This window comes from Bombina bombina, chromosome 9 (assembly GCF_027579735.1).
Source record: "Bombina bombina isolate aBomBom1 chromosome 9, aBomBom1.pri, whole genome shotgun sequence".
Classification (NCBI taxonomy): Eukaryota; Metazoa; Chordata; class Amphibia; order Anura; family Bombinatoridae; genus Bombina; species Bombina bombina.
Window position 1 is genome coordinate 257,044,999 of NC_069507.1, and position 22,329 is coordinate 257,067,327.

At 38.2% G+C, this 22,329-nt stretch overlaps 1 protein-coding gene across 4 annotated transcripts in view; it reads left to right on the forward strand.

Annotated features, from left to right (window-relative positions):
* The window catches only part of CLCN1 (chloride voltage-gated channel 1), a 384,315-nt gene extending 371,784 nt beyond the window's left edge, over nucleotides 1-12,531 (forward strand). For 2 of the 4 annotated variants that reach the window (XM_053692781.1, XM_053692782.1), the window contains 7 exons: nucleotides 7,529-7,662; nucleotides 8,107-8,306; nucleotides 9,180-9,252; nucleotides 9,581-9,666; nucleotides 10,273-10,308; nucleotides 10,526-10,630; nucleotides 11,398-12,531. In XM_053692781.1, the coding sequence (XP_053548756.1) occupies nucleotides 7,529-7,662; nucleotides 8,107-8,306; nucleotides 9,180-9,252; nucleotides 9,581-9,666; nucleotides 10,273-10,308; nucleotides 10,526-10,630; nucleotides 11,398-11,541 (778 nt within the window). In that variant the 3' untranslated portion in view covers nucleotides 11,542-12,531. The other 2 variants (XM_053692784.1, XM_053692783.1) reach the window with 2 other exon arrangements.
* The last annotated feature ends 9,798 nt before the right edge of the window (nucleotides 12,532-22,329 follow it).

The following is a 22,329-nucleotide window of genomic DNA, read 5'->3' on the forward strand; positions in this document are numbered from 1 at the left end:
AAATTTGGGGTAATAATCCAATCCCAAGGTCCATAATTGGATCTTTATTGCCGATCTTATCAATTGATGTGTTTTATCGTTCTCTTATATACACATATTTTTTAACTTTTTAGCACTGGTTTTATAATGACTTTTATGTATGTGGATTAAATTGAGATTATTTTGTATGTGGATTAAATTGAGATTATTTGAATTTATTCAGTTTCTCTCAGATTGACTATCTTGAACTAAACAATTTTTGTTAATCTAGATACACACCTGTAAACTCAGAAGTGTTGAATTAAATATTAACCTGTTGTATACCTTAGCCTCTTGGCGCTCCTATATACCTATCATACTGTTCTAACTTCTGCATGCAGCTTTCTTTATGGAGCTACAGGTACAATGTGTCTGGTCTGGGTTCTAAATTGTGCAAGCTGCTTTCTTTACGGAGCTACAGGTGCAATATGTCTGGTCTGGGTTCTAACTTGTGCATGCAGCTTTCTTTATGGAGCTGCAGGTGCTATGTGTCTGGTCTGGGTTCTAACTTGTGCTTGCAGCTTTCTTTACGGAGCTACAGGTGCTATGTGACTGGTCTGGGTTCTAGCTTGTGCATGCTGCTTTCTTTACAGAGCTACAGGTGCAATATGTCTGGTCTGGGTTCTAGCTTGTGCTTGCAGCTTTCTTTACAGAGCTACAGGTGCTATAAGTCTGGTCTGGGTTCTAACTTGTGCATGCAGCTTTCTTTACAGAGCTACAGGTGCAATATGTCTGGTCTGGGTTCTAACTTGTGCTTGCAGCTTTCTTTACAGAGCTACAGGTGCTATAAGTCTGGTCTGGGTTCTAGCTTGTGCATGCTGCTTTCTTTACAGAGCTACAGGTGCAATATGTCTGGTCTGGGTTCTAGCTTGTGCATGCAGCTTTCTTTACAGAGCTACAGGTGCAATATGTCTGGTCTGGGTTCTAGCTTGTGCATGCTGCTTTCTTTACAGAGCTACAGGTGCTATGGGTCTTGTCTGGGTTCTAACTTGTGCTTGCAGCTTTCTTTACAGAGCTACAGGTGCTATGGGTCTTGTCTGGGTTCTAACTTGTGCTTGCAGCTTTCTTTACAGAGCTACAGGTGCTATGGGTCTTGTCTGGGTTCTAACTTGTGCTTGCAGCTTTCTTTACAGAGCTACAGGTGCTATAAGTCTGGTCTGGGTTCTAGCTTATGCATGCAACTTTCTTTATGGAGCTACAGGTGCAATGTGTCTGGTTTGGGTTCTAGCTTGTGCATGCTGCTTTCTTTATGGAGCTACAGGTGCAATGTGTCTGGTCTGGGTTCTAGCTTGTGCATGCTGCTTTCTTTACGGAGATACAGGTGCAATGTGACTGGTGTGGATTCTACCTTGTGAATGCTGCTTTCTTTACAGAGCTACAGGTGCAATATGTCTGGTCTGGGTTCTAGCTTGTGCATGCAGCTTTCTTTACAGAGCTACAGGTGCAATATGTCTGGTCTGGGTTCTAGCTTGTGCATGCTGCTTTCTTTACAGAGCTACAGGTGCTATGGGTCTTGTCTGGGTTCTAACTTGTGCTTGCAGCTTTCTTTACAGAGCTACAGGTGCTATGGGTCTTGTCTGGGTTCTAACTTGTGCTTGCAGCTTTCTTTACAGAGCTACAGGTGCTATGGGTCTTGTCTGGGTTCTAACTTGTGCTTGCAGCTTCTTTACAGAGCTACAGGTGCTATAAGTCTGGTCTGGGTTCTAGCTTATGCATGCAACTTTCTTTATGGAGCTACAGGTGCAATGTGTCTGGTTTGGGTTCTAGCTTGTGCATGCTGCTTTCTTTATGGAGCTACAGGTGCAATGTGTCTGGTCTGGGTTCTAGCTTGTGCATGCTGCTTTCTTTACGGAGCTACAGGTGCTATGTTACTGGTCTGGGTTCTAGCTTGTGAATGCAGCTTTCTTTACGAAGCTACAGGTGCTATGTGACTGGTCTGGGTTCTAACTTGTGCATGCTGCTTTCTTTACGGAGATACAGGTGCAATGTGACTGGTGTGGATTCTACCTTGTGAATGCAGCTTTCTTTACGAAGCTACAGGTGCTATGGGCCTTGTCTGGGTTCTAACTTGTGCTTGCAGCTTTCTTTACAGAGCTACAGGTGCTATGGGTCTTGTCTGGGTTCTAACTTGTGCTTGCAGCTTTCTTTACAGAGCTACAGGTTCTATGGTTCTTGTCTGGGTTCTAACTTGTGCTTGCAGCTTTCTTTACAGAGCTACAGGTGCTATAAGTCTGGTCTGGGTTCTAGCTTATGCATGCAACTTTCTTTATGGAGCTACAGGTGCAATGTGACTGGTCTGGATTCTACCTTGTGAATGCAGCTTTCTTTACGAAGCTACAGGTGCAATGTGTCTGGTCTGGGTTATAACTTTGTGTATGCAGCTTTCTTTACAAAGCTACAGGTGCAATGTGTCTACTGGTCTTATTTGAGCATACAGCTTTTGTTAAAGGGACAGTCTAAACCAGAATTGTTATTGTTTAAAAAGATAGATAATCCCTTTATTACCTATTCCCCGGTTTTGCATAACCAACACTGTTATATTAATACACTTTTTACCTCTGTGATTACCTTGTATCTAAGCCTCTGCAAACTTCCCCCTTATGTTAGTTCTTGTGACAGCCTTGTATTTTAGCCAATCAGTGCTGGCTCCTAGGTAACTCGAAGTGTGTAAGCACAGTGTTATCTATATGACAAACAGGAACTAAGGCCATCTAGTGGTGGAAAACTGTCAAAATGCATTCAGAAAAGAGGCGGTCTTCAAGGACTAAGAAATTAGCATATGAGCCTACCTAGGTTTTGCTTTCAACTAAGAATACCAGGAGAACAAAGCAAAATTGGTGATAAAAGTATATTGGAAAGTTGTTTAAAATTGCATGCCCTATCTGAATTATAATAGTTTATTTTGGACTAGACAGTCCCTTTAAGGGCTCTTGCTTGGGCTTTCATAATAAGACTGCACTGGCCATGTGACTGATCTGGGATCTCACATTTACATACGTGCGTATCTGTTCTAGACTCTAACTTGTGCATGCAGCTTTCATGAACAGGTGACTTTAGCCATGTATCTCACTTGACTTACGTTTATAAAGAAGTCTAGGCAGGGCATGTATCTTATCTGGGGTCTCACTTTGTCATACAGCATTCATTAAGGGGATACAAGAGCTGTGTATTTGTTCTGTATTGCTTCGGGCTTTTACTTGTGCATGCAGCTTTCATTAAAAAGTCACAGTGGCCAATTGCCATGTATCTGATCTTTCAATTTCATAAAGAATGCTACGGGGGCATGTATTTTATCTATGGTCTGATATACAGCATTCATACAGCATTCATTAAGAAGGCTATAGGGGCATGTATTTTATCTATGGTCTGATATACAGCATTCATACAGCATTCATTAAGAAGGCTATAGGGGCATGTATTTTATCTATGGTCTGATATACAGCATTCATACAACATTCATTATGAAGGCTATAGGGGCATGTATTTTATCTATGGTCTGATATACAGCATTCATACAGCATTCATTAAGTAGGCTATAGGGGCATGTATTTTATCTATGGTCTGATATACAGCATTCATTATGAAGGCTATAGGGGCATGTATTTTATCTATGGTCTGATATACAGCATTCATACAGCATTCATTAAGTAGGCTATAGGGGCATGTATTTTATCTATGGTCTGATATACAGCATTCATACAACATTCATTATGAAGGCTATAGGGGCATGTATTTTATCTATGGTCTGATATACAGCATTCATACAACATTCATTATGAAGGCTATAGGGGCATGTATTTTATCTATGGTCTGATATACAGCATTCATACAGCATTCATTAAGTAGGCTATAGGGGCATGTATTTTATCTATGGTCTGATATACAGCATTCATACAACATTCATTATGAAGGCTATAGGGGCATGTATTTTATCTATGGTCTGATATACAGCATTCATACAGCATTCATTAAGAAGGCTATAGGGACATTTATTTTATCTATGGTCTGATATACAGCATTCATACAGCATTCATTAAGAAGGCTATAGGGGCATTTATTTTATCTATGGTCTGATATACAGCATTCATACAGCATTCATTAAGAAGGCTATAGGGGCATTTATTTTATCTATGGTCTGATATACAGCATTCATACAACATTCATTAAGAAGGCTATAGGGGCATTTATTTTATTTGACTTCTCAGTTGGGCATGTAATTTTCATTTAAGGTAGCTACAGGGGCTTGCATTGGGTCTGGTTCCTTATTTGTGCATACGGCTTTCACAAAGAGACTGCAGGATCCCTGCATCTAATATTATGCCTTAAATAGACTTCTATTTATCGAAGTGCATTGGAGCCCTTTGCAGTTAAGTAGCTGAAAATATGTAAAAACATATTTATGCAATATTCATATTTAATAAAGTGTTATACTGTATTTACTGTAAATAGACAAATAATAAGAATTATTTATAGAAAAACAATTTGGTTTTGCATTTTGTGAGCAGAAGTGCAAACTCTCTTATTGAGCAATTCAGTGATCCACTAACCACTGTGACTGAACCATTTTATGACCGAGTACTAAATTGATGTATTTAAACCATACTATCAGTAATACCAATGGATTAAAAAAAAAAAAAAAATGTAGTTAAAAAAGGAGAGCACCACACGCTGAGAAATGTATATTTTAGTTACTTAGTTGCAATCAACTAAAAATGTTATGCCACTAGTATATACTAGGTATCTAATCACTTGATTAAGGGCTGAACTGCAGCTGTTTTTAGGAACAAGAAAGGTTGTATGAGAGTATATAAACAGCGCTGTATACAGCAAATATAAACTAGAAATACACAATGTGTAGAAAAAAACACTTTATTTTACTGACAGACCATGTCTTAGAACATTTAAAAAGATATAACATATTCCTATTCACAAAGCAATAGTATTAAATGTTGCTATTGTATATAGTCCTAACACATAGGTTAAAAAACTATTTGCACAATGGAGGGCAAATTAAAGTTTTTAAGATGAAATGGAGCACTATTGTCCCCACTTTCATACAATATACAAATTTACAACATACAAATATGCAGTATTAAATCACAAGTATAAAAACCTTTTAAAAAACTAAAAATCATATAATACTCTGATAAATGAAGAGCGAGAGAAACTGCAAAAACTTGCCTGGCCAGACTCTGTGTATACGTTACCACTACTAGTGGTGTTAACAACACATGCGGGAGCAATAAATAGTGCTCCACGTGTGATCTGGCCCATATTTGGAGCTGCAGGGACATGTAGCTCATCTGAGTTCTCACTTTCACAAACAGATTTCATAATGGTCTGCAGGTTCTCTTCATATGAGTTCCATAAGAGCTTCACCAGACACATAATCTTCACCTGCTCCTATTCTATTTAGCTGATTACGTAATCTCACCTCATCCCTCAATGTTTTAGCAAATCAGGTGCATAAAATAACATAGGAAGTGGTGGGAAAAGCAGAGACTGGTATAAAGGGGCATCAACTCATTTAAGGTATCACTTGGGCACATACCTGGCAAGGTATTGTGCGTTTAACTGCTGAATAAATACATATTCCAACACTTTTTCTACTGTTATTATTACAATATTTTTTGTATTATAATTATTATTATTACTTTTCACTGTATATTCTAATTTAGGGACTTGTGCCAGGGCCAATATCTATTATTCCTACCACAGGATACAGCAGTATTGCAGCCACCATTCACCGGATGAATACCTCTTTTTAATAGCACATTATTAGGGACAATTAAGCAAAAACTAAATACTGATAAATTAAGGATATGGAAGGTAAAAGACTAAACAATTGTCATTCCGACCTCAACTCTAAGTGCTATAAAATATTATGAAATGGTCTCCTAATGGCGTTCAGTAATTTGTAGTAATAATTATTGTCCAATACTTGCAATTAATTGGCTTAAATATTCCTTAGCGGTTGTTTTATAGCCCACAGCTGAATTACTGTGGTTAGTAAGCGACAATAACACATTACCAATGATAAGCTAAGGATATTTGTAACACAGGAAATACTGTAAACAAAATTAAATACCGAATAAAGTTTATTAAATGTGAAGTCACATGTGCAACTGGCCAAAAATACATTTCCCCCTTTGTTCTACAGACATATCCCTCCCATCTCTTCACAAATCTGTACAGCTGAAACTATATATTACTGTTGCAGACCTCACAACTGTCCCTATTTGAGAACTATGAACTTCAACCTGATGTTGCTCTGAGAAAGCCCTATTTCCTGATTTGCAGAATGTCCCTTAACTCCACCCATAAAACACCCAGACAAACCCACAAATCCCATTGACCTGCCCACTGACCACCCAGATATGGCCATGCACAGCTACACCCACAAAACAGCAACAGCCCCCTCAACCTCTTGAGTCAGTAATATCTAACCACAAGGACTGATTTGTCCCATGGGGAGTGGTTTAAAAATGTGGGTTGAATCCCATGGAGTGTTTAAGACCCATAGGAAATACTGTAATTTGATCTTAATTTGGATTATGTTCAGTGGTGGGTCCTCAGTATTCTGCAAGTCAGTGAGACTTATACATTTGTTACAGCATAAGGGAGAGGGGTTAGTAGAGGGTTTTGAAGTTCCTTGTAGCTATTCATTGGGTTCACAAAGGGCAAACAATAAAAAGAAAAAGATCCTATATAAGAAATAAGCAGAACAAGACTTCATAATAGCTCTATCTGTTAACCACTATTTATTTATATATGTAGTTAATGCTTTCAGTATTATGTTTATTGGGGTGGTGGGAATGACGTTGACCTAATTCAAGAGAAACACTCAACTATTTCTTTTGTAGTAAAATGTTGGAGGAATGTGTGTTTATTCTTTGATTTTGCAAGAGAACAGAATGTTCTGCTGACTATAAAACACACTATTCTCTTGTGCATAGCTTTATTTCATTAGTTATATTCATTTGTTTAGAAGGTGCTTGTATTTTTTACCCTATCAATACAAGACTTTGGGGCCTATTTATTAAGGTGCTAGCATACATGATCCGATATAGCGGATCATGTCTTCTGCGCATCGATAAATGCCAAAAGCATATGCTGTCAGCATTTATCATTGCACAAGCAGTTCTTATGAACTGCTTGTGCAATGCCGCCCCCTGCAGATTTGCAGCCAATCAGCCGCTAGCAGGAGGTCTCAATCAGCCCGATCGTATAGGATCAGGCGGATTGATGTCCGCAGCCTCAGAGCAGGCGGACCAGTTATGGAGCAGTGGTCTTTAGACCGCTGCTTCATAACTGCTGTTTCTGGTGAACCTGAAGGCTTGCGCAGAAACAGGGGCATCAAGCTCCATTCGGAGCTTGATAATTCGGCCCTTATTTTGTCACTTTAGGAACAATTAATGAGAATGAACATAGGTGTGTAGTATGGTAAACTCTGCTGAAACATCTTGTGTATAACATGTTTGTTTACTAAAAATATGTTTTCCTCTGACAGCAAATATAACATCTTTGTGGAAGACATTATGGTGAGAGATATTCGCTTTATCTCCTCTCACTGCACGTACAGAGACCTGCGCAATGTCCTACAGAGCTGCACTCATAAAACACTCCCCCTGGTGGAGTCTCCAGGTAGGACTCTTCCTAGAACAATAGTGCTAAGAACCCCCTTTTACATTTTTATCTGTGCTCTACTAGAGAAGGTTTTGGTAGTAAGGAAATTATGAGGGGCAGTAAACTTTTATTATTCAGAGCAGGCAGTTTTCTTTGTTCTCCTAGCACTACTGGAAGCTAGCTGGGGATTGAGGGCTTCACAAATATGCCTCTTGTCATTTGCTCACCAGATGTGTTCTGCTAGCTCCCAGTAATGCATGTGCATACTCTTTAACAAAGGATACCAAGAGAAAGAAGCAAATGTGATAATAAAAGTTGCTTAAAATTGCTCTGTCTAAATCATGAGAGATTACATTTTATTCATTGTCCCTTTAACACCAATAGTATCAAATTCAGAGTTATATTCATGCTTTAGAAGCTAAAGATTTAGGTTTATTGGTTACATGGGCATCATTTTTGCAGACTGTATGGTCCTTCTGGGGTCCATTGAAAGATCAGAAATTATTGCTCTGCTGGAACGACTTCTCAGCCGAGAGAGAAGACAACGTCTGGCATCTCCACCATACAAAGGACAGAGGCCAACAGAGCCACCAGGAAAAAGAGACTCTTTCAAATATGTGGATGAAGAAGACATAGCTGGTGAGGAGGAGGAGAAGAAAGAGGTGAGAATGATGGCCATCACTGAGGGAAAGATACTAGAGAAGTAGGGAACATACATATCTATGAGCATAGGAAATTGACTTTCTGGCTTCCAAGAGCTAGATAGACAAATGTTTCTCTTATACCAGGGGTAGCGCTATGCCCAGATGTCTCCCTACACCAATGCTCTCCAATTGGTTCATATTATTCCAAATTGTTGCTGCATAGTGGCTGCGCATGGCCTTTCCAAGCATCTCTGTCCCCCAGTTCTGAGGCAAAAATTAGCTACAATTGTTGGTGGTTCTGGAAAGCAGATTTACCAGTACCTAGGGCAGCACAAAAGATAAATATAGCACTGTTTTATACTGCATATTTGTATGAGACGCTCCTACTAAGAAACCTTAGAGGGAAATAGAAGATGTGGCTTTAAATTGGAGTTAAGTTGGTGGAGAAGAAGGGAATAGGTTGTGTATATAAAGATATATAGATGCTTCTGGTTTTGTTTTTAATGATTATTTTTTAGAATAAAGAATTACAACTTGATGGGGTTTCTGTTTCTTATTTGCTGTTTATATCTAGGTATCTATGTTTCTATGTTTAGTTATATGAACCCTTAAAAACATAAAGAGAAAGAAATTCATTGAACAAAGTACCTGAAGGAAAATTTAGAAATGTATAGAGAAACCTTGTGTCTCACGTAACCCTCTATGCGTATTTCTTTTTTAGCCTGTAGAGCAGTGTAATGGTCCAATAATCCCCAGCAATCCTACGGATCCTACAGGTCTAAAAACACAAAGAGAAAGAAATTCATTGAACAAAGTACCTGAAGGAAAATTTAGAAATGTATAGAGAAACCTTGTGTCTCACGTAACCCTCTATGCGTATTTCTTTTTTAGCCTGTAGAGCAGTGTAATGGTCCAATAAGCCCCAGCAATCCTACGGATTACTCCAGCTCTCCACCACACCCAGGTAACTCCTGAATGTTACTGTTCAAATTACTATTGGTTTCCCCATAGCAGTAATGCAACCACCACTAGGCAGAAATGTATCTTCTGCAAAGAGAATTACACAGATAATAATGTAAGCTTATTGATAGAAATCATGTATTATGGACACAATGAAGAATCACATCTAGATCTTAACAATAAAAACTCACACACAAACCAGATACGATATCGTTACTGATAACCCCATTATAATTGCTCTATATAATATAATTGTTTATTAAATGTAGCAAGAGATTGTATTATTACATTTTCATCATCTGCACATTTTTTAACTGCCCCTTCTTTCCCAGACAGTGTTTTCAGCAGATTTCGCTCAACGATCCAAAGAATCTTCTGCAATACGGCTGAAGAAGACAAAGACGAGGCGCCTTCAGAGGTTAGAGAGGATTAATGCTCTGCAGGACTAGTAAAGGGAGAGAGGTCCTGCAGAGATGAACACCAGGTCTAATAATGTTTAGGTGTAGTGAATCTGATTTGTCACTAGTCAATGTAGTTCCAGTGACAACTTAAAGAAAAAAAAATTCTTTCAAAGGTACTTGCCAGGTCTGTGAAGTGATAAAATCCTGTGAATAATTCCTACTTTCTGCATTTTGTACGCTTGGCTACCTAGTGCAGCCAAACAGGTCTAAAGAATACTCATATGTAGGTTAAGTTCATATGATATGTTTTTAAACTGTGTGTGTCTTAGTGGTGGCATTGCTGGACACAAGTGGGCATAAAAGTCATGGAACATTCATTTATCAGGTGCTTAGGGCGCAAGTTGTGTGAATCCAGTCATGCTTGTGTGAGCAGTGCTGTACCAACAAATGATTCATACAATTAGATGAAGATGTGCAGTGAAATTCCTATAATCCATTTTGTCTCCAACGTTGAAGACTGATGTTAGAGAGGCTGATCTAGAGTTATCATGCTTGGGATTCTCAGAGAACAACTAATCTGTAGCTATGAAGCAGGCCAGTAACTTGTCTCTATCTCCCCACAGGTACCAGAGGTTGAGGACACAATGACACCGGAGGAGGTGAGCTGAAGTTTCAGACAAGAGTACAGGAGGTGCAGGGATGTAGATTGGCATCTTATTCAGGGAAGCAAAATAGGCAGCTACAATATCAGTTAGCTGATCCTTATCAATGATGAATGGTTGCCTTTAAATGCTTGGTCACTTACCTTTTGTCATACATGTTTATTCGGTAAATCCTGTTTATTGGCAGAGACTTATACAGCTTTGATATTTGTAGATTGCAGTCTGGGAAGAGCAGGAGCTGGGGAAGGTAGCGTGCTTTGATAGCTGCCTGATTGACCCATCCCCATTCCAAATGGTGGAGAGGACCTCTCTTCATAAGGTACGGTACTGCATAAGGTATGGAAATCTCCCCTTCCTCAGTGCTGGTGTAAGCTCCCTTCTTTAGTGCTGGAGTAAGCTCCCCTTCCTCAGTGCTGGAGTAAGCTCCCCTTCTTCACTGCTGGAGTAAGCTCCCCTTCCTCAGTGCTGGAGTAAACTCCCTTCCTTAGTGCTGGAGTAAGCTCCCTTCATTACTGCTTTAGTAAGCTCACCTTCCTCAGTGATGGAGTAAGCTAAACTTCCTCAATGCTGGAGTAAGCTCCCTTTCCTAGTGCTGGAGTAAGTTCCCCTTCCTCTGTACAGGAGTAAGCTCCCCTTTCTCAGTGCTGGAGTAAGCACTTCTTGCTATGCTTAGTGCAGTAGTAAGCCCCCTTCCTCAGTTCAGGAAAAAGCACCCCTTACTCAGTGTTGGAGTAAACTCCCCTTCCTCAGTGCTGGTGTAAGCTTTCCTTACTCAGTACTGTAGTAAGCGCCCCTTACACAGTGCTGGAGTAAGCTACCCTCAGTGCTGGAGTAAGCCCCCACTTCCTCAGTGCAGAAGTAAGAACCCCTTGCTCATTGCATTGGTAAGCACCCCTTCCTCAGTGCTGAAGTAAGTTCCCCTTACACAGTGCAGGCGTAAGCATCCTTACACAGTGCTGGAGTAAGCTCCCCTCCCTCAGTGCTAGCGAAGGCTCCCCTTCCTCACTACAGGAGTAAGCTCCCTTTCCTCAGTGTTGGAATGCATCTTGTAATATGTTTGATGTCTTACTCATTTTCTCCTTGCAGACTCACACTCTGTTCTCACTGCTGGGACTCAGCCAAGCCTACATCACTAATGGGGGAAAACTGCGAGGAGTCATCGCATTGAAAGAGGTAGAAGGATTACTATGCAGTTCAGTTACTGAGAGGTTATTGTGCAATTGGGTCTAGTGGTAACGTTCTGCACATTGTCTCTAAATACTCCCCCATACCTGCCCACTCTGCCCTGTCCATCATATCTTAGTCCAATAACTACATATCTATCTATCTATCTATCTATCTATCTATCTATCTATCTATGTACTATTCCTAATAAATTATGTTTCATAATTGTATATATTGAATTGTCTACAGCTCCTTAGCTTTTCTTTATTTGCTACAGTTACAAAAAGCCATAGAAGGAACAGCCCAGGCTGGGGTCCGCTTGCGTCCTCCTTTTGCCAGTTTTCGGGATGCCAGTCGTTCCATGTCTCAAAAGAAACTACAAAGTCCACCTTCCAAGGCACCTCCTTCTCCTGATCCTTCCTTGCTTCCTGATGAACCCACAGTGTTTGCAACACCAGATTCAGAATTGGACGATCTGTCAGGTCAGGGGTCAGAGAATGTGTCCCAGATACTTAAGGACTTCCAAATGTCTTCAGAGCAAAGTGAAGATGATGCACCACTATAATACATGGCCATAAACAATAGCAACACAGCCACTATCTGATAGCCAAGGTCCCTCAACATCAAAAGTTTTGGGATTTGGTACATTTGGTCAGCACTTCCAAGAAGACTGAATTTGCTTCCAGCTCCTTTATGTCCAACAACCCTGACACATGAACTTTTACAGTTTACCTGATGCACAGGGTGTCCTTTATCTGTAATACAAACACTGTATTAATAGGAAGCAAGTGGTTTCATTCAGTGATACCCAGCTAAGACCTATTATTTTGTATCTATTAAATCTGGGCCTGTTACCTACAACTTGAAGAAACTAAACAACAATCTCAAAAAGTGCACTTGATTCATCTGCCGGAGAAACTGTTTTTTAGAAAGAGCCATACCAGGACATATACACATAAATGTTTTTTGAAAACCCTTATAACAACTAACTTCTGCTGAAAAAATATATGTTCTATTACCATGTCTAGAGTCAAAATTATATTCATGTGATACATGCTTCTTTAGATATTATTGACCCAAAGATCCAGGAGTGTTGTACTTATGACTTTATTTCAGGTAGCATATGAAATATATGTGTGCCAGAGCAGTGGTACCTGTGGAGTTAGTGATGACCAAAGATACGCAAACCTTAGCTGATAGAAGTAATTGATTTCAAATAATGTATTGCGTTTGTTCTAGTTTTGAAACTTTACAAGGTCCCTGCAGGTTACTGCGCTCATTTCTCTAATTTCAGCACAGAGTGAGAGGTGGATAATATGATGCTTATTCTGCCAACTTCTGTTTCCAAGATGTAAAGATTTGTTTAGAACGGATGCCCGATCACGAGTGAAATGACAATGACAAATTCCTCCTAGGTATCTTACGACATAATTAAAAACACAAAACAGATTTGTCATTCTCACATAATTAACAAATGCCCCTAGTTAAATATGTAATTCAGTTAAGAAATCTAGCAAGATATAACTGAATATTGATACAATGATGTATAAAACATGATGTTTATTCATGTAGACAGAAGAAGGGTGATGCCTTTATTTGGGTTACTAATGGCTTGATCACTTTAAGGACAATAAGCTGATCTCTGATCAGGCTTCTTGTTTAGGACATGTGAGCTTCCTGATAATGCTGTTTCATGTTGAGTGTTTAACCTGTAATTCATTACATAGGTTTGATAACTTGTGCCCACCCATTAGCAACTGCCAACGAGTTCTTATACACAGAACAACACCCATGTATCCTTTATTAGGCTCTCTTATCAAATACTCTACCTCAACCAATACACAGAACTTCCTACTGGTATCCTTTTTCCTAGTGTGGCAGAGATTTGTTTCCCCGTTTTTTGGATTTGTCTAGATATGTTCTACAAAGGTCATTGCCATTGTATGATGTGATGTTTTCAAGTCTTTCTTAATTTTATTAAAGTTTTACTTCCATTATCATTCAAATAATAGTTGAGAATGGTTGGCAAATGTACCTGCTAATAAAGTAAACCTATGTTATAAAAATGAAGGGAAACACAAATAAATTGTATCCGTACATTTATGGCACAAGCTTATCAGGAATGAGTGGATTACCCCCCCCCCCCCCCAAATTATTCCACCATTCAGAAGAACAGCTGGGAATCTGACTTGGTAGGAATTTTGAGAAAATCTTATATGATGAAGTCGACCTAATCATGGATGTCTTATGAGGAGCCATATGGCTATTTTATATATAACAGGCTTTGTGACTCTGCTTGTATGGCATTTTTTATTTTTCATTTTTAGACTGACCTGCACAAAGCCTAAAAATAAATCAGTGGTAAATTAACCACGGAACTTCAATGAAAGGGATATTGTACTATAAATGTTCTTTAATTAGTTCCCAATTATCAGTTTTACCTGCTGGAGTATAATAAATTATTTACAAATAGCTCATCAATATTTCTTCATTTTTCTCATTAAAAATAGTTTTTTTAATGTTAAATCCCACACCTCTCCTAAAAATATTAATGCTGCAATAGTGGCTATAAAAAAAATGATGTAAACAAGAAACAGCAGAAGAATTCAACCTCTAAGTGGGAAGTGGGAAATAGTGAGAGCCTAGCCCATTTGAAAGGGTGTTCCTGCAGCACGTTTTAATACAAATAACTCTTACCAGCTGCTTGTCTGTGCATACTGTCCCTTTAAACTGGTTTCCATAAGAATTATCGCCCAGATTACCAATATCGCTCCTGTGCTAATTTGCACGCATATTACAAGTTGAAAGTAAATGTGTTCGCTCAAGAGCAAACAAATCTAACACATGTTGGGTTTGTGCGACAGAAGACCTAGCGTAAAATTCAAGAGTTAAAAAAAATGTGCAACAAACACAACATAAATAAATTAAAATAAAGTGTTGTACTCAAATATAATTTTTTTAATACATTTTAATTTTTAATAATGTTTTCATGAAATATTCCAATGTTCTTCACATAGAAGAAAATATTCTTAGTATTTTAACTATATATTCCTTTATATATCTGTATATATCTATACCTGTATATATTCATATATATAGTGATAGTGGTATAGATATATATTTTACAAAAAAATCATATATATATATATATATATATATATTTAAAAAAAAAAAAAATTTTGTTCTGTGTGAAGAACATTGGAATGTGCAATATTTATAAATACCTTTTGGTTTAGCGCTATAGGTCTGTGTCGTTAGTGCGTGATAGATAAGTGCTAGTTTGTTATATATTAAAGCGCTCCCCATTGACGTCTATGGGACAAATGCGTTAGTGTGGGCACTATATCTGAAGTCCTCAAGTGCGCATCGGATTTCACTCATGCGCAAACAGTTTACTTTCAACTTGTAAAACGCTCACTAACTTGCACGCATTAATAGTTTACTTCCAGTGCTTTTTGCGTACCTGTGAAAGTCCTAAATAGTGCGCCACTTGTAATCGGTCTGTATTTCTAATTAGGTAACTTCTAGGTGCATCACATGTTTGGTGCAGTAGGTGTTAGGTGCTACATATAATCAGTGTGATGGTAATTGGGTTGAGCGTTTAGATGTTTTGTGTGTTGGGTTTAATACAAGCACTGGTAATAGGTATATTTTTAGACCCTCACCCTGGTTAGGTAGTTGCCGGCATAACTCTAATATGAATATGAACCTTGAGTTCCAAGAAGATTCCTGAATTATGGTAACAAATGTTATTGGGTCTTATTCACAGAGATTTGTCTTATCTTAACTGCAGAGGTGAGATCCATTTGCTCCTGAGGGGTGAAGACATGTTTGAAAGTGATGCAGCATAACGGTAAAAAGCTGACTAGAAAATATCACCTGAACATCTCTGTGTAAAAAAAGAAGATATTTACCTCAAAATTTCCTAAGTATTCATATCCCACTGTAAAGACTGCTAGTACCAGGACTTGCAAGGTAGTGTGTATCTGGCACATGCAGGCACAGTCATGTTATTTTTCCTATTTAGTTTAAGGAAGTTTACAGTGAAATCTCATGAGATCACAGCAAAGCAATGTGTTTTTTTGCAACTTGCAGCTTTACAGCAGCTCTAACTGTCACAGAGCACATACTCTGGTGAGCTGAAGACATTTTTACATAGGGATGTGTAGGTTATATTTTCTTGTCAGCTTTTTACAGTTATAATGTATCACTTTCAAGTGATTTAGCTTATGAGTATGATGTCCCTTTAACTCACTTTGGGAGTCGAATCCATACTTTTCAATCACATTTATTGTTTTTTTTTTGGCTCCCAAACCATATTTTTCAAGTTCTGAGTCATCACAATCCAAGTGAAAATGCCATTTCTGTGTTGGAAAAAGTTCAGATCGGATCCGAGCAGAAAGCAGGAAAAGCACCCGTACAATGCATAGACAGCAATGGTTTCCACAATCACAGTCTTTCACCAGTTTTGTACTTTATTTCAGCATCAAAATGGACACATCAAATTCTTAAAACACTTAAAGGATGTTGATAAAGTGCAAAATGGCCTTTTTTGACATGTTTGTGAATATTCCAAGATTAATTGGAATAATTATATTATCTTGAGCATGTGTAATAAACTCTGAAATGGTCACAGGCATTGTTTTTAGATGTATATATCAATATATGCCAATATGAAAGAAACAGAGGTTCTTCAAAGTGAATAAATAAAATCCAAATTTATTAAAGCATTCTTAAAATAAGAGTATAGCAGCCCCGGGATACATCCAAACAAGAAGGCGTAGCATTGATTGGCTTACGCGTTTCGGCTTACATAGCCGTAATCATAGCTTACAATGCTATGCCTCTCCTGCGTTTAAAAAGACTTAATCAACTCCAAATTGGTTAAAACTCACACGCCTACTAATTCATGATCCAATGGTACTTAGCCATTCTAATCCTATGTCTAACAGCTGTAATATTCTGCAAAACAATTAATATCTTAACAATAAATAACTATACATAGACATTTAATAAGCAGAACACATTCTATTTACAAACGGAAAGTGCAATCATAGATGCAGTTAGTAATGAAAAAATCAAAATCTGTGAAATCTATCTGAGCTGCCATTTTCTAAGGTTTGATTCATGACCCACTTTCAGAGGCTGACTATTGATAACATGATCTAAGTCGTCAGTGCCCCAACATAGGATAATACACCATAGAGTTGGAACACCTATTCCAACTCTAAATATTCTGAATATATTCTATATATGTTTCAAATATATAGAATATAGCCTAACGGCATACGGAATATTAGTCGGATGAGCGTTGGAGGAGCTCACAAAACAGTGGGCGGAGACAGGCTAGATATGCTGACATACTGCTTATATGTAAAATCACAGAATCCTACGCTACACATAGACAGATTGTAATAGTGTGGAGTGTCTGGTGCCTCTAGATAAAAGGGGACATTACCTGAATAGATGAAAGTGAGCGTGAGATAAACTATCTTACAGTATTCGCTCATATCTAAATAGGGGAACACTTAATGCACCACCTCTCCATACATTTATAGATAAGGGGTATACAGATATTTAAGTCTCCTATACTAACACCCTTACATGTACAGAGAATAAAATACACAGCATACTAAAATATTAAAGGGCAAAGGAGGAGGCAAAAATGTATAATTAATTAAAGCTTGACTAAAGTGAGCCAACTATATAGGTCTCTATAAACTAAGTAGTCATATATTTAGTTACTCTTTGGACCACCTATGATGGTGACCAACCACCTATACTATAAGCTCACAAATCTATTTAGTAAAAAGTGGCACAAAAAAACATAATCACACAGCCATGTAACTGTATGTAGCCCAATTACATTAATAGTAATATGGTTATTTTTTACATGAGCTGATTGAAAGCACTAGGAAAAGCAGAAAAAGACCAAAAGTATTTGTTAAGTAAAAACCCCAAATTAACACTACCTAGGGTGAACATCCCATAGTAAGAAAATCTAGGGGACCTAAAATGTGATTAATGGCCAGCAAAGGATGGGCTAATAAGTAATGAGTACACCCTAGCTTCACCGTCTACTTGGACAATACTAGGATATAGTCAACATTCTGGCATAGGGTGACATGGATAGATAGACTATTGACATAGTAAATGGTAACCCTTTACTAGCTAACAAAGAGCTGATATTGAATTGTCCTATGGTGGTAAGTCCTAAATAACCTATTATAATGAATGACTTCTCTAAGATAGTAAATACACAAGTGGGATGGCATGTAAGACAGAGTTGCCAGAAATTGGCTTACGATATACTGAAGATTTTATGTTTTCACCTGCCACTCCTACCAGAGTTAGATCCAAATAATTAATCTGTTGCTTATTATATTCAGATGTAAACCCCAAACCGACATCATTAGAGTTTAGATACTTCAGAAAATCTTCAATCTCCTCTTCAGGGCCTGTCCAAACGAACATCAGGTCTTCAATATATTGCTTATACAGTGATATATGATGCCTGAAAGGGTTACTGTCTCCAAAGATATGGAAGAACTCTCAATAGCCCATAAATAAATTCGCATATGAGGGAGCGAATTTCGCTCCCATGGCCGTTCCACATCTTTGGAGATAGTCCCTTCAAATTGGAAAAAAATATGGGTGAGCAAAAAGCCCACTACCCTGATAATGAACACACTGAAGTCCTCTGAGTATTCAGAATAGTTTTACAGAAAGTAACCTATGGCTTTGAAACCTTTGTTATGTGGGATGCTTGAATATAGAGAAATGGCATCAACCATCAGCCATATGGATCCTTCTTTATATCTTTTATCATTTGAAGCATGTGTTTCGAGTTTCTAAGGTGTGAGGGAAGGGAGGTGAGAAAGGGTTGTAATAAATAGTCTGCCCACTCTGAAAGGTTACTGAGGAGGGAATCAATGCCGCTCACTATGGGGCGTCCCTTGATATGGTCTAGGGACTTGTGGACTTTGGAGAAATGATGGAACAGGGGTGTCTTTAGATGATCAATCTGCAAATACTCTGCCCTAGCGGAATCCAGAAACCCCTGTTCCAACCCTTCTTCCAGTATATGTGTCAAATAATTTTGAAATACTGGAGTTGGGTCTCCTCTCAAGACCTGATAGTCGTCAGAATTATTATGTTGGCGTAATGCCTCTGTGATGTAATGTTCCCTGTCCATTACTACCACCATGCCCCCCTTATCAGCCTTTCTGATAGTTATATTATGATTATTCTTTAATTCTCTGAGTGCTTTTCTTTCATTCACTGTTAAATTGTCTTTGTGTTTGATATATAGTATTTTCCTTCAAGGCTAGGGTAAAAGGTGGACTTATTTTTAAAGGTTTGCCCAATATTTTTCTCCCCCACTTCTCTAGTGGCCTCCATTTGTAATTGTTGTACGGTTACCATATCAAAAGTATCTGTAAACCCACTAGTGTATACCATCTGTGTAGACTCTAAATTTGTTTGTTGAACGGTAGGGTTTTCTGAGGCGAAAATCTTCAATGTGATGGTTCTCACTAGTTTGTTAATGTCAATTAAGGTCTGAAAGACATTAAAATCGTTAGAGGGGGAAAAGCTTAAACCTAGGCTTAAGACTTTCATTTGATCCTCGCTAAGGGTTAGGAAGGAGATATTTATTATATTATTGTGATCGTTTATTTGTATTTTGTTTGGGGTTTCATCACTCCCTGGTGGTCCTGGGGAAAAACCTGTTCTAGCAAGACCTGTTCAGCTCTGTTGTGGGTGGGTACTGGGTTACCATATTGTACAAATGTGTCTTTGGGCCTGACTATAGGAGGTTGTATGGTGTTACTGTTTTGGGCATAGGCATAGTTAGTAGTGTGTGTGAAGGTGTTACTTGGGTGTGTGGGGTAATTGGGGCCTACATTATGGAGAGCAAGCACACTAAATACATTAGGGACAAATACGACTATACGTCTAATGCTGTCTACATATGGGGCAAAAAACAAAGAGGCACATATAGGCAAAATCAAACTAGATTTGGTGGAAGAAGAAGGGGTAACAGAAACAACAAAAAGGGTAATAATAAATCTAAGAATGTTACTTTTTCATGTAGTGACACTGAATACTCTACGGATTAAAAAAAAATCAGATAACGAGTCATCTAATGTTGGGCCAATAGGAATTTTGAAAAACACTAATGTATCACACCTCATGTAATGTAATGTAATCACACCTCATATTAACCCCTAGTTCTGTAGTTTCTGTCAGCTATATACCCACATCACATCTCATATTAACCCCTAGTTCTGTAACTCCTGCCAGCTATACACACATCATATCTCAGATAAACCCCTGACCCTGTAACTCCTGTCAGCTATATACCCACATAACATCTCATATTAACCCCTAGTTCTGTAGCTCCTTACAGCTATATACACACATCATGTCTCAGATAAACCCCTGACCCTGTAACTCCTGTCATCTATATACCCACATCACATCTCATATTAACCCCTAGTACTTTAACTATCATATCTCAGATTACACCTAGTTCTGTATTTATGTCAGCTATATACCCACATCACATCTCAAATAAGACATCTCGCCCTACAGCTCCTGACAGTTAAAGTGCAAGATTTTAAGATCACTAAATTGTAGCTAAGGTTTCAAATATTTTAGAGCACATGTAAATCTACATTTAATGGAAAGTAAATAGTGACACCTTGAATTCACTGGGACTGGAGAGGTCTCTCTGGTCCGGTTAAGTCTAGGAGCTGATTCACTACAAAGGGAGAAGCAAGTAATATTTATTTGGTTGCTTAGAATAACAGGAATAGGAGAAGCTGTTTCAGTCTAAATAACTATAAATTACATTCGGCTAGATTACGAGTTTTGCGGTACAGCTATACCACTGAAAAATTGGCCATTGCGCATGGAATGGCAGGAACGCATATTACGAGTCGCTGCAGTATAGCTATACTGCAAGCATTTTAGCCTGTAACGCAATGTCCATTCCGCACTAAAAAAAATGACGTTTGAGTGCAGGATTTTCATTGCGCCCGTATTACAGGTTGTGCGGTCCGACCAAAATGCTTGCATTACAGCCTATACCGACACAATCCATACCACCATCTGAGAGCAGTAGTTATGAATTTTGTGTAACAAAAATGTTTGACAAAACTCATAACTAAAATGTTACAAAGTACACTAACACCCATAGACTACCAATTAACCCCTAAACCACCACCCTCCCGCATCGCAAACACTAAATTAAACTTATTAACTCTTAATCTGCTGCCCACCCACATCGCGACTATTAAATAAACCTATTAACCCATAATCTGCCGCTCCCCGTCATCACCGACACTTAATAAACCACCGGCCCCCCACATTGTCAACACTATAATAAAGTATTAACCCCTAAACCTCCAGCCCCCCACATTGTAACTACTAAACCTATTAACCCTATTAACCCCTAAACCTCCAGCCCCCCATATTGTAGCTACTAAACTAAACCTATTAACCCCTAAACTGCTGTCCCCCCACATCGCAAATCACTAAATTAAAATAAATTAAACCTGTGAAATAAATAAAAAACTAAATTTAAACTAGAAATTAACCTAACATAACTATTCTATTAAGATAAAGAAACCTACCAATTAAAAAATCTCAATTACAAATTTAAAAAAGCCTAACACTACGAAAAGAAATAAAAAAATCTAAAATTACAAAAAATAATAAACACTAAATTACAAAAATTATAAAAAATAATAAATGAAATGATCGAAAATAAGAACAATTACACCTAATCTAATAGCCCTATAAAAATTAAAAAGATCCCCCAAAATGAAAACATCCCCTAATCTACAATAAACTACAAATAGCCCTTAAATGGGCCTTTTGTAGGGCATTGCCCTAAGTTAAACAGCGCTTTTACCTTTAAAAATTAGTCTCCCCAAAAGTAAAGCCACCCACCCAACCAACCCCCTAAAATAAAAAAAATCTTACTTAAAAAATCCTAAGCTACCCATTGCCCCTAAAGGGGCATTTGTATGGGCATTCCTCTTCAAAGGGCATTCAGCTCTTTTACAAGTGCCCATCCCTAACCTAAAAACCCCCCCCCCCCAAAAAAAAACTAACACTAACCCCATCAAATCTACTCACGGTTCCTGAAGTCCGGACATCCATCTTCATCTAGGAGGCGAGAAGTCTTCATCCATCTCTGGGACATCTTCTATCTTCATGCCGGCAGCATGGAGCAGAGCTATCCTGGACGGCGAAGACATCCTGCATGGAGCATCATCTTCATATTGTCACCGCCGTACACTGAAGCTGAATTCAAGGTAGCCGTTTCAAAATGGTGTACCTTGCAATCTTATTGGCTGATTTGATTCTTCAAATTCAATTCAGCCAATAGGATGAGAGCTTCTGAAATCCTATTGTTTTGCATAACCAACATGGTTATAATAATACACTTGTTACCTCTGTGATAACCTTGTATCTAAGCCTCTGCAGACTGCCCCCTTATTTCAGTTCTTTTGAAAATCTTGCATTTTAGCCAATCAGTGCTGACTCTTAAATAACTCCACAGGAGTGAGCAAAATGTTATCTATATGACCCACATGAACTAGAAGTGTCTAACTGTCAAAATGCTCTGAGATAAGAGACAGCCTTCAAGGGTTTATAAATTAGCATATGAGCCTACCTAGGTTTAATTTTCCACAAAGAATACCAAGAAAGCAAAGCAAATTTGATGATAAAAGTAAATTGGAAAGTTATTTAAAATTGCATGCACTAATGGAATCATGAAACTTTAAAGGGATACTGAACCCAAAAAAAATCTTTCATGATTCATATAGAGCATGTCATTAT